This window comes from Esox lucius, chromosome 2 (genome assembly GCF_011004845.1).
Source record: "Esox lucius isolate fEsoLuc1 chromosome 2, fEsoLuc1.pri, whole genome shotgun sequence".
Lineage (NCBI taxonomy): Eukaryota > Metazoa > Chordata > Actinopteri > Esociformes > Esocidae > Esox > Esox lucius.
In genome coordinates this window covers 27,995,553-28,011,792 of record NC_047570.1, presented here as the reverse complement: position 1 = coordinate 28,011,792, position 16,240 = coordinate 27,995,553, and the positions used below count along the sequence as shown (strand labels likewise).

Here is a 16,240-nt window from a genome sequence, read left to right as displayed (position 1 = left end):
GGTCCCCCTTTTGTTGCCAAAACAGCCCTGACTCGTCGAGCCATGGTCTTTACTAGACCTCTGAAGGTGTGCTGTGGTATCTGGCACCAAGACGTTAGCAGCAGATTCTTTAAGTCCTGTAAGTTGTGACCTGGGGCCTCCATGGATCAGACCTGTTTGTCCAGCATACATAACAATAGCTACCTATACAGTAGCTCGTCTGTTGGATCGGAACACACGGGTCAGCCTTTGCTCCGAATATGCATCAGTGAGCCTTAAGCACCCATGACCTTGTAGCCGGTTCCCCGCTTTTCTGTCCTTGGACCACTTTTGATAGGTACTAAACACTGCAGACCAGGCACACACCACAAGGGCTGCAGTATTGGAGATGCTCTTACCCAGTTGTCTAGCCATCACAATTTAGCCCTTGTCAAAGTCGCTCAGATTCTTATGCTTTCCCATTTCCTGCTTCAAACACATCAACTTTGAAGACAGAATGTTCACTTGCTGCCTAATGTATCCGACCCACTGACAGTTGCCATGATAACGAAATGATCAGAATTATTCACTTCACCTGTCAGTGGTCATAATGTTATGGCTGATGGGTGTATCAGTGATATTCACTTCACCTGTCAGTGGTCATAATGTTATGGCTGATGGGTGTATCAGTGATATTCACTTCACCTGTCAGTGGTCATAATGTTATGGCTGATCTGTGTATCAGTGTTATTCACTTCACCTGTCAGTGGTCATAATGTTATGGCTGATGGGTGTATCAGTGTTATTCACTTCACCTGTCAGTGGTCATAATGTTATGGCTGATGGGTGTATCAGTGTTATTCACTTCACCTGTCAGTGGTCATAATGTTATGGCTGATGGGTGTATCAGTGTTATTCACTTCACCTGTCAGTGGTCATAATGTTATGGCTGATGGGTGTATCAGTGTTATTCACTTCACCTGTCAGTGGTCATAATGTTATGGCTGATGGGTGTATCAGTGTTATTCACTTCACCTGTCAGTGGTCATAATGTTATGGCTGATGGGTGTATCAGTGTTATTCACTTCACCTGTCAGTGGTCATAATGTTATGGCTGATGGGTGTATCAGTGTTATTCACTTCACCTGTCAGTGGTCATAATGTTATGGCTGATGGGTGTATCAGTGTTATTCACTTCACCTGTCAGTGGTCATAATGTTATGGCTGATGGGTGTATCAGTGTTATTCACTTCACCTGTCAGTGGTCATAATGTTATGGCTGATGGGTGTATATGCAATACTTACAAAAGTGCATAGCCCCACTAAAAGGATTATGTAAGTTGTGACAGTTGTTATATTTACAGAAGTTAGATTTCTTTCCTTCTGATTACCAGTCAACACTGTTGTAAAAGATTTAATAGGAAAAATACATTCATACGTTTGTGTTTTCGATAGTGATGGCCATTTGAGGCTTCATTAGCGTTATTTTAGCAGCAGGAGCGTTATGCTGGCAGCACTCAGATTTTCTTTATCACAATAAAAGCCATCATTGAAATGTATAAGGCAATATAGTTAACAATGTAGTCTGTGAAAAAGAACAGACAAGAATAACATTGGAACGGACATTAAACATGAAATGTATAGACTAGATTGTGAACTATATTGCCTTATATATTTCAATGATGGGTTTTATTTTGAAAAAGAAAATCTGAGTTAGCATAATATCCTGCTGCTAGAAGAATGTTAATGAAGCCTCGAATGGCCATCACTGGTTTTCGAGTTGTTAAAATACACTACTCAAAAAGGGAGCATTTACTCACCACTGTATAACACAAGTCAAATTAAACTTCAGGGATATCAATCTGTCATATTAAGAAGCGTAAGCGATTGTGATCAATGTCACCTGTTTTGGTGAAAAATAAAGTGACAACAGACACACTGGAGGGGCAACAGTAAAACAACCCCCAAAAATGGAATGGTGCTGGTGCAGGTGGCCACAGACAATTGCTCTCTCTTATTCCTGTCTGATTCTTCTCTAGTTTAACATTTTGATTGTGTCCTTGTCACTACTGGTAACATACTGATAATATTAGCTTAGTTTGTAGGGTGCTGTACTTTTACTGACAGCTGGTGTGGTTCGAATCCTGCTGGGGTCACTATATCATTAGTAATTTTTTTGTAAAATCCCTTTAGATCAGTGATCCTTAATCCTGGTCCTGGGGACCCAAAGGGGTGAATGTTTTTGTTTTTGCCCTTGTACTTTAGATATATAGGAGGGCAATGATTTTCCTGGTGGTTAAAATAAATAGTGTTCCCTTTTTTTATTATTATTGATCTCTACTATACAATGAATGTAACACGTAGAATTTTTGGTGAGGGAGAGAAAAAAAAGTACAATAAGTTAAATAAAAATGTTTTTGCCACCAATGTTCAAACCCCTAGAAATCTGAATGATTGTATTTTCCTATTCAGATGTTACCCTTTTACATTCATTTGAGTGATTAGTATCGCTGGGTTCCGGTTTGCTATTTATTATTAACATATTCCTTCTGTTAATATTTTAGTATTTTTTATATTTATGTATTTTAAAACAATCTATTTCTCTTACTTTTCATCTCTGTATGTTTCAAAAGGGCCTCTGAGTCAACATTTCGCTGTTACTTAATGACAGTTGGTGTGCCAACAACGTGACAATGAATGACCTCTTAACTGTGCTTTAACATCTGATCCCGGGACAGTTTAACCACCCTATTCCCTATACAGTGCTCTACATTTAACCTGGGCCATAATGTGTTAAATAGGGTTTAGGATTCCATTTGGTAAACCATCAGAGAGACATCAGCGCTCACACAGCACGGCTCTGTTGAACTGTACTTTGCACTGGAAGAACAGAAAGTGATTTCTCATCCTGTTTATAGACAGACGTATGAGGAGGAAACAGGAAAAAAAGGGGAAGGAGTTTGACCGATTAACAGTTTTCACCTCTTTGGAATTCTCAGTTTTTTATTTTTGCTCTGAATTAATCTTTGCTCTCTCTCTTCCTTCTTCATTGGCAGAGGCTGTGAGAAATCTCTTCTCCTCCTCCTCTCACTTTCTCAGTGCAGATGTCCTCCCAGCTGGCCTGGCACTGTGTTCACAAGGAGCAGCTGCTGTCTGTTGACCTGCTATGTCCTGCTAGACATCACTCTCATTTCACTCTCATAGTCTCTTCTTTCTTCATCTCCTGTTCTTATCTCTGGTGCCAGGATCTCTTCATTCCCATTTACTTTATTTTGTCTTTTCAATCCCTCACTAAGCCCTGAGTAAAGCTTTTTGGACATTACCGGACAGAACAGCAAATGACTAGACCAGACAGGACAGGACAAAACAGAACAGGATTAGACTAGACAAGATAGAACAGAACTGGGCAGGATAGAACAGGATTTGACCAGACTAGATAGGATAGAACAGGACTAGACCACACTGGACAGGATTGAATTGGACTGGATCAGACTGGACATGATAGAACAGGACTAGACCAGACTAGACAGGATTGAACAATGCAAGACCAGACTGGACAGGATAGATTAAGACTAGATCAGGCTGGACAGGATAGAATAGGACTAGATCAGGCTGGACAGGATAGAATAGGACTAGACCAGACTGGACAGGATAGAATAGGACTAGATCAGGCTGGACAGGATAGAATAGGACTAGATCAGGCTGGACAGGATAGAATAGGACTAGATCAGACTGGACAGGATAGAATAGGACTAGATCAGGCTGGACAGGATAGAATAGGACTAGACCAGACTGGACAGGATAGAATAGGACTAGATCAGATTGGACAGGATAGAATAGGACTAGATCAGGCTGGACAGGATAGAATAGGACTAGACCAGACTGGACAGGATAGAATAGGACTAGATCAGATTGGACAGGATAGGTGTAGACCAGACTAGACGTGATAGAACACAACTAAACCAAACTAACAAGGACAGAACAGAAGTGGGTAGTATCTGGATAGGGGCGCACACATTGTCTGATATTGACCTAACTGCTGTATAGTGACTAACCCCCAAAACAGACATTCAGTGATTCAGGAAAGGTTAGGGCTCAAATGTCAAGAGAAATGTTTGGGATAATGTCATGGACATGATAAATATCCATATTTCTAAAATATTTGGAGAATCACTTGTCTTCATCAATCCATATACCATGACTAAAATTCCAGCATGCAAATAGAATCAACTCCCCAGGACAATGAGTGGATTGATAAGAACAGAGAGGGATGAAGTTGCATTAGCATACTGTGTCTTTTCACAAACACACAACAGACTCGGTTCTTGGTTTTTAAAGTGAGAGCTAGACATAGGCTAGCTCTAAACATACCATGGAACAGGGAGCCCATTACATACTGGACACACATACGCCCACACAAACACACACACACACACAAGCATGCACATAAACATGCCATATGTGTGTTCTCATGAACACACACACACACACATACAGACTTGCTCTAATATAATATGCCAAAGAATCTGGGGTGTTGACTATCAAGTGGCCAGTGATATAAAATCTGTCTCTCAGTCAGAACACAGAAAGGCCTGTTTGAATATGAACTTTTTTCCAGGCACAGTGGGAGGTGAGGGAATTCACAGAGCCAAAGAGAACACTTCTCTGTGTTACTAATGACTAGAATGTTTTGGACATTTGAGAATCCAGGAGAATCCATTCTCCTGAACACATTACCTGACCAGAGAAACATATGGGCACTGGATGACTGACAACACGGAAAAAGGATGCACTGATACACTAGTCTATTTTTTCTATCCTTGTGAGGACCTTAGATCTAACCTTGACCCAGAAATCCTCATTTCCTATTCTCTAACCCTAATCCTAACCCTAGCTGTTGCCTAGCCCTAACCTCAAATTCATCCTCAAATTAACCCTTTTTTTTTAAATTCAAAATGGCACACACACGCATCAAATGAATAGATTTGTCTCCCAACCAACAAAACAAAATACTAATATGAATATCCTATCAGTTGGTTTAAGCATTTTGCATTGTCCAGTGGCCTGGAGAAGACCCGCTTGCCGATGAGGGTTCCGATCATACACCTTCCAAAATTCCTCAATTGGATTGGTTATGGTGGAAGGAAAATCATTTGGATTTTGGTTGGTTGTTGAGCCTGGGGCCCTGTATTGTCTTTCTGGGGGGGGGGGGGGGGGGGGGGGGGAATTGTCCTATGTTGCATCAAGGAATACCAGGAGGACTGCTGTTGTAAGGGGGTGTAGTGTGACATAGCAGGGGACAAATCCTGCTGACTGAAAGCAGCCCACATGGTGATGTTTCCACCCCTTTGACCAGGAACCTCCACCTTCACTCAGCGGCCAATGATATTTCTTCCCCTGTGCCGCCTCTTGGTCAGGTTGAATCCTCTGTGTCTTCCCCTACCTCTTCTCCTTTCTGCTCTTCGTTGCTCCATTTGTCCTGTGCAATCATGGGTCCTTGTGTGCCCCTTTTTATACTTGACAGAACGAGGAGAACAGGGTTAACTATTTGGTCGGCTGGGTTTGTACAGCTAACCACATTGAAGTGTGTTGTAATGCATTAAGAACTCAGAGTTTTGTCTGGTGACTCATATGTATTCTTACAAATGGCACAGGTGTTTTCTCAATGACAATTGTGCTCACACACTGAGAGTTGTGTGTAGTGTTTCGCCACATGAGTGAACTGGAATTGCAAATTGAGTTGAAGCAAGTAAAATCTGTGCTTGCTTCCGCTGAAATGGTTCAAGGTTCTGGGACGTTAGCTTGAACATCTGATAACTCTGTGTATGCTTATGGGCTCAGTGTATAAATGACTGAGAAAAACTACACTGTAGCCATTTGCAAAAGATTTTTACAGTAATGTATACATACTCAAATAAACACACAAAAATGCAAAAGGGTAACAAAAACAATGTCATTTATTTCACAAATGCTGTATTTTTGAACACTTATGTTTTGTATGTAACACTTTTCCATACCCAACAGGGGAAAAACACGAAAAGCATTCAGTAACACAAAAACTATTAATTAGGCTGCATCCAACCTCCTATTTTGTTCAGGGTTAGAGGGTCTCATCTACACCCCAAGCAATGTTCTCCCTGGCTAAGTGTCAGGAAACTCAAGTTGTCCCAGATGACAACATACCTGGGCTGCTCTGTTCGGCTGGAATGAGGATGCCATTTAGTGTGTCCAGGAACGTGATGAGATGGGCAGTGTTGTAGGGACCAAGGTTGGCATGGTGATGAAGGTTGGCATGGTGATGAAGAACATATGGCTGGCTAACGGCTGCGCGCAGGGTGGTATTCCCTCCACACTGTCCAGGGACATTCACAAAGGCACGGTGGCCATAACGTTCCGTCCCCTTTTTTTGGCTAGGTTGAAGCCAGCCTCATTAATTTAAATATAAACGTGCTGAATTGGTGCGGCATCCAGCTCCAAGACTCTCTTTGAAAACCAGACAATGTGAAATAAAACCTGAGCAGTCAATATGGTGAGGCACAACACACAGGACTGTAATACTGTAATGTGTCTATACAGTGCTGATATGATAGTAAACTAACAGTATAGTATTTACTTGCACATAATCACAGGGCTGTTCTTTAACCCTCTAGTTTTGCTAAAATGACATGCTGGAGACCTGTTTCTTCCGGATTTGGTTCCGCTGTAATACACATTCCAATGTAGACAAGCACTTGCACTCCTTTCACACTATCTCTTGCTTCACAATTAACTTCCATTTTCTACCATAACAGGAGAGCTCATCTGTGGCCTTTTATATTGCTATAGTTCTAAGTGAACAATTCAGCAACTAGTGTTTACACCTCAGTGAGGATTTGTGTGTAGAGCTTAGCATTGTGATTGGTGTTGCTTTCCAAAGGGACTAAAGAGATTTTAGTTTTGAATGTTGTGCCTAATGTAGAGAACTGTGGGTAGTGTTTTGCTAAAAAAGAAGGAATTGTGGAATTGTGCTTGTAATTTTGCAGACTTGGTTTAAGGATTTGGTACATGAGTTTCAGGTTTCAGTGACAGTGTTTCAAGTTCCAATTTTAATGTGTAAACAATTGGGGAAACTGCAATCACATTCTGAGAGTACAGTTATGCTCCCACCTACAGGCTGGACGTAGTACTGCTGGTGAAAGAGCAATGCTGGTTACTGTACATTGTAGTAATTTAGCTGACCTGCTGTCCAGAGCAGCTTACACTGTAGAGTGCATTATTTTTTTCGAACTGGTTCCCCATGGAAATCCAACCCAAAAACCTGGTGTTATAGACACCATGCTCTTCCAACTGAGCTTCACAGGACCAGATACCGTCACCCCTTTATTTCTTCAATAAAATAAATATCATTATGTGCACATGCACGAACATGAATGCAAAGGAAAGCATTTGCACAAACACATCAAAAATACATGCAGCTTAACCATTGGCCTGGCACCTTTACTGTGTCCTACTGTAACTATTGAACATATCCAACAGTTCTCTCTGTTGTCATATTCATCATTTCTGACAAACACTGTGACTGTGAATAAGAATTTGTTATTAATGGATTTCAAATAAACGGAACAAAAATTCAGGTAATATACACGCAGAATTAGAAGACAATTTAACTAAAACGTCTATTGACAACAAACACGCTTTGCCATTTCAAAATATCATATCAAAATGATGATATGAAGCTCCCTCTCTCTCTTTCTTTACCAGATACAAGTCTAGTCTGTAAGTGATGCAACAGGGAGAGTACAATTTAATATCAAGTTGAGAAGTGGGGCAGAGAAAGATAGACTGCAGAGAGAGATAACACTTCCATAACAAAGAACCTCCCTCTCCAGTCTGAGACACAAATCTCCTGCATCGTCTCCTCTATTGTCCTCTCCTTTCCGCTTCGCTCCTCCCTCTCCTTTCGTCTCCTCACCTACATTCTTATATCGTCTGCTCTCCTCTCCCTCTCTACATGCTTTACACGCCCCATGCTTTACTCTCCTCTTCTCTCCTCTCTTCCAGACAATACTAAAACAACACAGTTGTTTGAAGCCCTCGACTATTTCTCAACTCCTCTCTGCATTGTTGGAGGAGGGGGAGGACAGACTCTCCAGCTGTAGTAACAGAGGTCAGGGGTCAGGGGTCAGTGGTAGGGCCTTTAATGTAGAAACTGTTTAGACCACTCCTCAAAACACGCCTGTGTAACAAACCAGGCCATCAGCTATTCAAGGCCGTTATGAGTTGGCGGTGTTCCAAGATACAAGGTTACACAGAAATTGTTTAAAATCTCCCTTTTTTGTTTTGACTTTTGCTTTACCCTGACCTGGCTTATAACTAGGCCCGCTGACTATAAGAGAAGCGGGGACAGTTGAACAGTAACTCAGACTCCAGGAGAGCCCAGTGATGTGAGTGTGCATCGCTGCGTTACGTTAAGTGCGTGTATCAAATCGGTCCAATTGAAACTCTAACTGTCCTCAACATCCGGGAGCAGCGGTCCACTGGTGGCGGGTTTGGAGAGGGTGTTGTCTCACTGCGTCCATTCTGTGTGCTGATGGACGTTCTGTCCCCGATGTGTGAAGGTGTGATGGCGGCGGTACGCTTGGACCCCAGCATAGCTGACCTGTTGGCGCCCAGGACACGGAACACCACTGCTGCTGTGTCAGAGAGCGTCTCAGTGGCAACTGGGACCCTCTTAATGCTCCTGTCTCTGCTTCTGGCTGCCTGGACTCACACGGATAAGAGCTCTGTACCAGGTCAGTGAAAATACTGTGTCATCATTCATCTATCCTGCATAATCACGCATAGCCACGGTTATCTTAACATGTGATTAAGTGACAAGAGCTTTCTATCAGTTCAGTGACAATAGTGTGTGGTTGTTTTCATTCCTTTTTGAAAACAACAACTTTAATTATAATCTGCCTTTATGTTCAACTATATTTTAGTTATTCTCCATTTTGTTTTCGAGCTCAAGCCGTGTTGTATCCATACCAGGAGTGTAGATTACAAGACTAGTATATAGGCATCTAATATGAAATGGAAGTTTTGTTACACTAAGCAGTTATTTAATGTAATGCCATGTTATGCTATGCTACTTTGTGCTTTGCAATGAAATGCCTTGCAGTGCTGAGTTATGTAACCTTTCCCTCCCACTCTGTGTTGGCTATGCCAGGTCCTTCCTTTTATCTTGGTGTGGGTCCTCTCCTCTCATACCTCAGGTTCATATGGACAGGTAACTTCTATAACATGAAATAGACCTGCAAGCTCAATTAGGATTGAGATATATAAAAAATTATATACATAATGATATTAAATGAATGTTCTGTATCCAGGTATCGGCTCTGCCAGTAACTATTACAACAGTAAATATGGGGACATTGTCAGAGTCTGGATCAACGGACAGGAGACAATCATACTCAGCAGGTCAGTCACGACACATCTATCAATCTCAGCGGATCAGGCACAACAAATAGATCAGCCAGCCCAATCAGTCAACAGAGAGTGTGTGAACTGAGATGTTTGAATAGCATCTTTTCAAAAACATCTGTAGAATCCACCTGTTACCTTGACCACATACAAATGTCCATAAATCTAGACATGTAGACGAGGGAGAGTGAATAATACTGCTTCCACCCCCTGTGTGCAGCTGCTCTGCCGTGCAACACGTCCTGAAACAGGGCTGCTACGCCTCTCGGTTCGGCAGCAAGCAGGGTCTGAGCTGTGTGGGCATGGACGAGAGAGGAATCATCTTCAACAGCAACATGACTCTGTGGAAGAAGGTCCGCACTTACTTCACTAAAGGTGAAACATTCAACTATGAATGAGTCAATTGAGAAAAACCTAAGACGATCAGGTGCCTTCTGGGGTCATTCTTTCAAAAGACATCCATCATCTGGCAGTGCCTTTCAAAAAGCATTTCAAAAGCAATTTTCTCTTACTGGATTTCAGATGGTGATTCTGACAATCGTTATTATTTTCAGGTGGGATGGGTTTTATTTTGTAAAACAAATTGAAAAAAGTCGCTTGCCTAGGTTTTGTAATTAACCCCTGTACACTTATGTTAGGTACTGCCACTTCCTGCAGATTTGCTTCCAGTTCAGGTTGGTTCGACAAAACCTGTGGACTGTGATTTTCATATAGCACTGCAGGTTGTGAATAGGATATTAAGATCAGGACTGACTGGACCATTGTAGAACATTCACCCTTTTGTTCTTGAGCCATTCCAATGTTGCTTCGGCCTTGCGCTTGGGATAGTTGACCCGCTGTCATTTTTAACCATGCTTCTAAACTGTAGCAGGTTCTTCTGCAGTAATTCTTAGTATTTTGCTCTATCCATGCGTGTTGCAATGTCAACAAGATGCCCCCTTCCTTCGGATTAGAAGTATCCCCACAACATGATTCTGCCACCAACATACCTCAGTGTCGGGATGGCGTGTTTTTTGAGGTTTTGCAGTTTTCAGGTTTGCTCCACTCATACAGCTTTGAGTCTTGGCAAAAAAGGTTCTGTCACGCCCTCCGCATCCACCTCCTCATAGTCCGTGCCAGGCTTTCTCTCTCCCCTGTCTGTCCGTGTATGTGGGACTTTCCCCCACTGCCTCTCAAGTCTCCTCACCTGCTATTCATTCCCTCATCAGCCTGCCTATATATACCCTGGTTCCCGTCCGTCCAGCACTAGATTGTTATTATTCACTACTTGGTAGTAACGTTCACGGTCGCTCCAAACCATAGTTTGAGCCCTAGTTAGTTCTTCCTTCCAACTAACCCTGTTTGTTCCCCGTTACCAAGATCAACCTTACCCACCTGCCCGCCTGTCAGCCACCTGCTCTGCCTACCCGCTGTCCTGTCTGCCCTGCCCTACATACCTACCTGCATGCCCAGCCCCAACCCCTCCTCCTCCTTCCATCCCAGCCACCATTAAAACACCCTTTTTGTTTCCCTGATTGTGTCTTGGTCACATCTGACCACAAAACATTTTCCCACTTCACAGATAGGTCACTCTCATGCCTTCAGATTGTATTTTAGCAGTAATAGCTTTTGTCTTGCTAACTCTCCAATGTAACCCAATTTCATGCAGAGCTCTTAAAACTCCACTCTCCGCCATTGATTTCTGTGGCGCCTTAAGAGGGATTGTTGACCTCTGTGGTTTTTTCACAAGTATCCTTGAGCGGTGAGATTTGAGGGACTTTTTCATACCTAGAATGGCGCTGCAGCTGCCTACTTCGGTTAGCTGGCGCAAAATGTTCTGTCTAATTCTGTGTTAAACTCGTGTTATTCTCAGTCTACTGTTCTTATTTGTTTTTGTTTCCGTTATTTATTTTGTATTAACTGTTGCACCAACAGCAAGAGCAAATTCCTCATTCGTTGTGAAACATGCTTGTCTATAAATCTTTTTCTGATTCAGATTTTGGGCATTGTCAGGGTGGTGTGAAGCATCTTGACTATTAATACAATGGTGTTCACTGGAATACCCAACCATTTTGACATTATTTTGTTCTCATATTGTGATTTATCCATTTGTATTAGCTTATCTGTAATGTCTGTCATCTATCTTCATCTGCTTTCAGATTCAAAGTAAACCAGGAGCTTCCGTAGCACTGAGATTTAATATTTAAAAAAACATATTTAAAAACATATTTAAATATTTTTACCTCATTAAATATCTTCCAACATAAAACCAAAGTAGAATAATTGAATTTGAGTGTCAATGTTCTGAAATAGAATATCAAACAGAACAACATTTCAATGTATCATTTGTAATTCAATCATGTAAATAATTTGTCAGAAGTCTGACAACCCTTTTTAGGCACTTTATAGAACAGACTTATTAACTCATTTCTGTTGATCGTTTTCCAATGCGATGGACTAAATACAGATGGAAACCATTTACTGGTGAGTCTGAATAGTGAGAAGCTCCTATCAACTGGTTGTCAAGGTCTTAACTGGAAACCAACTGAAACCTACACGAGACACTAGAACATGTTTGAAGCTTCTAATAACCCGTTAGTCTTCTCCTCCACGCATACTAGTAGAGAAGTTTGAAAAGCACAGGTGTCTAATATCATGCTTGTTACTCACAATATCTACACTGCCCTGAGTCTTCGGTGTATGTTTCAGCTCTAACAGGACCTGGGCTACATAGGACAGTAGAGGTGTGTATCTCCTCCACCAACACACACCTGGATGATCTCCAGGGCCTGGACCCACTCTTAGGTGGACAGGTGGATGTCCTAAATCTGCTAAGGTGTACAGTAGTGGACATCTCAAACAGGTTGTTTCTTGGGGTTCCTCTCAAGGGTGAGCCACACCACATACTTAATCCTAAAGAATACCATAATAATATATTCCTTGTAATATGCATTTATATATACATTTAGTAAACTTTATTAGTAAAGCTTTCTGTCTCTATAATTGGTAGCCCATAAATTCAAAGGGGCCGATATCAAAACACTACAGGTTATGAAAGCCTATAACATGTAGAGTTAATAATTAAAACTGCATTGTTATTTGATGCCTTTAGAGAAGGAGCTGCTGCAAAAGATTCAGAAGTACTTTGACACATGGCAGACGGTGCTGATAAAACCCGATATCTACTTCAAGCTGGACTGGATCCAGCAGAAAAACAGAAGAGCAGCGTGAGTCAAGCAAGTAGAGGGAGGATGAATTTCCTGAATGTATAACGTTTAACGATAACGGTTCATTTATTTAATATGGAGTCAGGAGAAAAATATCTATTTCTCCTGGAGGTAACTTCTGTTGTGGCATTCATTCTAATTAGAAAATATACACATACAAGTCTTTTCCCATTGCTACTGCCCTCAGCAAATGGCCATCTGTCACGCAGAGACTAAAAATACTATCGCCATCACAACAAGCCACCTCCAGACAGTAAACTAAATAGCTTCACTAAAGCTGCAGTCAAAACTCTGCACATCTCCTTAGATATGTTAAAGTGGAAGTGTGAATATGTGTATCCTCAATAAATCCATGTACATTGTACTCTATGCTTACCGCACACATCTCATCATAGGCCCACCACCTATTGCATATTGATGTAGACATTTGCTTTTAATGTACTTATAGGTTGTCTACCACCAGCAGCCTAAGTACTCTAAGTAAATGTAAGTGTACTTTCGATTAAGGTGATTAAGCATAGGTCTATTATTCTGTGTGATGTAGTCAGGAGCTGCAGGATGCTATAGAGACTCTGGTTGATCAGAAGAGACGTGCTCTACAAGAGGCAGACAAACTGGACTTCATCAACTTCACAGCAGACCTTATCTATGCACAGGTCAGTTCCAAACCTTGCCCTTGCTGACACTATTTCAAGCCCATGGCCTTTGCATAGTCATTACAATGCCTTAGCCCACTGAGCAAACTATATCTAGGCTAGTCCTAAAATCAGATTTCACCAGGATAGGGTAAATTCCAGTTCAATTAAGGTAATATGCATTCATGGAATCTCAGCTTACTTCCTGAATTGACTGAAATGTAATGGACTATATATGATCTCTTGCCTTTGTCCACGGGACAACATTCATTTAAATTAGATTGTGACGATTGTTTGTGTTTGGATGTTAGAGCATGGAAGTGTATGATTACATACCCTGAGCAGTGGAAGTGAGTCAACAAATGGGATATGTGTGTCTGTTTTTAGAACAATGGAGAGCTGTCTGCAGAGAATGTGAGGCAGTGTGTGCTGGAGATGCTAATAGCAGCTCCAGACACTCTCTCTGTCAGTGTGTTCTTCATGCTGCTACTGCTCAAACAGAACCCGGAAGTAGAACAACAGCTTCTAGAAGAGATATACACTGTTTTAGGTGAGACCCTCCTTCAAAAACTAATGCATTGTCTTTAATGTCAGATGTGAGTGTGGACCCATTAAACCCAGACTGCATTTTCATGATATGGTACATTTCCTGGAAACATTGGAACTCATGTTTCTGGTCTGTTAATCTATACTGAAAGTGTACAGTTTGTAACCCCCTTCTTCTTCCTCTCTGCAGGTGGTAGAGAGCTCCAGAACTCTGACCTGCAGGACTTAAGGGTCCTGGAAAGCTTCATCAACGAATCCCTGAGGTTCCATCCAGTGGTGGATTTCACCATGCGCCAGGCACTGTCTGAGGATATCATCGATGGCTACCGGGTGCCAAAGGGGACAAACATAATTCTGAACACGGGCCGCATGCACAGATCCGAGTTCTTCTTCAAGCCCAATGAGTTTAGTATGGACAACTTTAAGAAAAATGTAAGACCACAATAAAATCAGAGGGAGAAATGTGTCTGCAGTCTGCGAGTAAATGTGTTTAGTCATGTCCCTGACCCTTTTTCTCCTTCGGTCAGGTACCCAGTCGTTTCTTTCAGCCCTTCGGTTCGGGCCCTCGGTCCTGTGTTGGCAAACACATCGCAATGGTGATGATGAAATCCATCCTGGTAACATTGTTGTCACGGTACTCCGTGTGTCCTCATAACGGTATGAGGCTGGACCGCCTCCCACAGACAAACAACCTATCACAACAGCCAGTAGAGGAGGAGCCTCTCACCATGAAATTCCTCCCACGACATCAGACCAAGAAGCAGTCCTTAGAGCACTGCTCAGACAATCGATTGCAGTCCCATATGGCCATTATGTAGTACTTTACCTTTCTGTAAAAATCATGGGTTATGTAGGGAACAGGATGCCATTTGTGATACATGGGTTTGAGGGCTAATCGCAAATTATGTTCCAAATTCATTTCTCATAGACTGTAAATATGTTGTCTTTGTGTGTTTTGTTATTGCGTGTTTTGTGATATTTGTATTACATATTAGAAGCTGTTTTGTAACTTTTTCAATGTTAATGAGATATAAAGATGTTTCAGGAGGACATGTCTTCATAACCCATGATACCGTATTGTCAATAAGAAAGAGCTTGTTGATTTACACAAACTGTTGTATGTAATTGTCATACCTGAACTGTACATTCACACATTTAAAACTGTATAATTCTGAAGTGAAAATAAATGTAATTTATTGTGATACACAACATATTTAATTTATTCATTAGCAATGATGGCTCCAAAGGTCAGGATTTTTACTAGTCAGGTACTTTTAGCTTTGTACCTTAACTGAATATTCGGGGATCAATTAAATATTTTAAACATATTTTGAAGGTATACAACTAAATACCTGACTAGTCAAAATCTAATTTCATTCTGTTCACCCATATTTTGCGATGCACTTTCAGTTATTATTATGCTTTATTTGAATGAAAGGGGGAGAAAGTCCAGGAAAGAGAAGCAGGCCAGATTCAAACCCACACTGCACTGAGCACTGGACCAATGAAACTGAAAGTTCACCCCTTTAAATGCGGCCATATTTTGACTCTGGCTTGTTTTTGTTTAATATTTTAAACATTGTTACTGAGGAAATTGGAGAGAAGAATAGCACAGCTTATGAATTATTAACTTTAGTTACTTATTTCAGTTATTATGTTTCTACCCCTTTAACACACACCAAACTAATATTGTTTACTTCTGCTATACTCATTTGTGGCCTAAGCATAAATTGGAGAAAATCTGTTTTTCTTTTTTTTTCACATAATCTCAAAATGATTTTAAAATCAATTGCAATTAAGTATGATGCAAAGCACGTGTAGAAAAGGACGAGCTGACCAATCAGCACACTACATATTTTAATTAACTTATATACAAACACACCATTATTTTATTTGTGTACATCCAAGCAATTCCATGGCAGAAAAACTGCATACATAATTTAAATGTTTTGAAAAGAAACCTGAAGTTAAAGAAGCCATCACCAACAAAGTAGCTAATTGGTAGCCAGATTGTTGTTTGTAAAATGTACCATACAATAATGTAATGACCTGAGTGCAGTTGGCGTGAGCCTGTTTTACCGCTTTCAGTCATAAATCACCCCCGACAAGTAGTATACGACAGAGACATCATGACACTGGAAAAGTCCCTGCAAGATGGTGCTATCGAATCATAATACATCAAAACCCTACTGGGCTCAGCTTGTCAAGCTGTTTGGCCTGGAATAAAGTGCCCCCAGGATGCTCACAACAACACTGCACCATTGCTTGCAACATGTACAGAGTAAAAGTTGATTTATAGCTGCAAGCGGAACTGCTTGGGTTAATTAAAGCTGTGGGCCTGTATTATTATCATGACAATTTGGACACTTTTGCCTTTGAAGGAGTTGACTCTGTGCTCCGTGACACCCATGACAAATATAACTGAAAATCATAGTTCATTTCATATCCTTTAGG

General features: G+C 41.2%; 1 protein-coding gene across 1 annotated transcript; it reads left to right on the top strand.

Moving 5' to 3' along the window:
* Positions 1-8,370: 8,370 nt before the first annotated feature.
* Positions 8,371-14,887, top strand: LOC105022679 (aromatase). The gene is made up of 10 exons (XM_013136724.3): positions 8,371-8,729; positions 9,146-9,205; positions 9,306-9,396; positions 9,620-9,774; positions 12,088-12,267; positions 12,491-12,605; positions 13,150-13,261; positions 13,628-13,790; positions 13,977-14,218; positions 14,314-14,887. The coding sequence occupies exons 1-10, from the start codon at positions 8,528-8,530 to the stop codon at positions 14,602-14,604; spliced, it is 1,611 nt and encodes a 536-aa protein (XP_012992178.2). The 5' UTR covers positions 8,371-8,527; the 3' UTR covers positions 14,605-14,887.
* Positions 14,888-16,240: the final 1,353 nt, after the last annotated feature.

Excerpts from the sequence above, each read along its gene's own strand:
- LOC105022679 (XM_013136724.3), top strand. The coding sequence starts at position 8,528 with ATGGACGTTCTGTCCCCGATGTGTGAAGGTGTGATGGCGGCGGTACGC. Across the intron at positions 8,730-9,145 it reads GGATAAGAGCTCTGTACCAG|GTCCTTCCTTTTATCTTGGT; the intron begins GTCAGTGAAAAT and ends TGGCTATGCCAG. Across the intron at positions 9,775-12,087 it reads CCGCACTTACTTCACTAAAG|CTCTAACAGGACCTGGGCTA; the intron begins GTGAAACATTCA and ends TGTATGTTTCAG.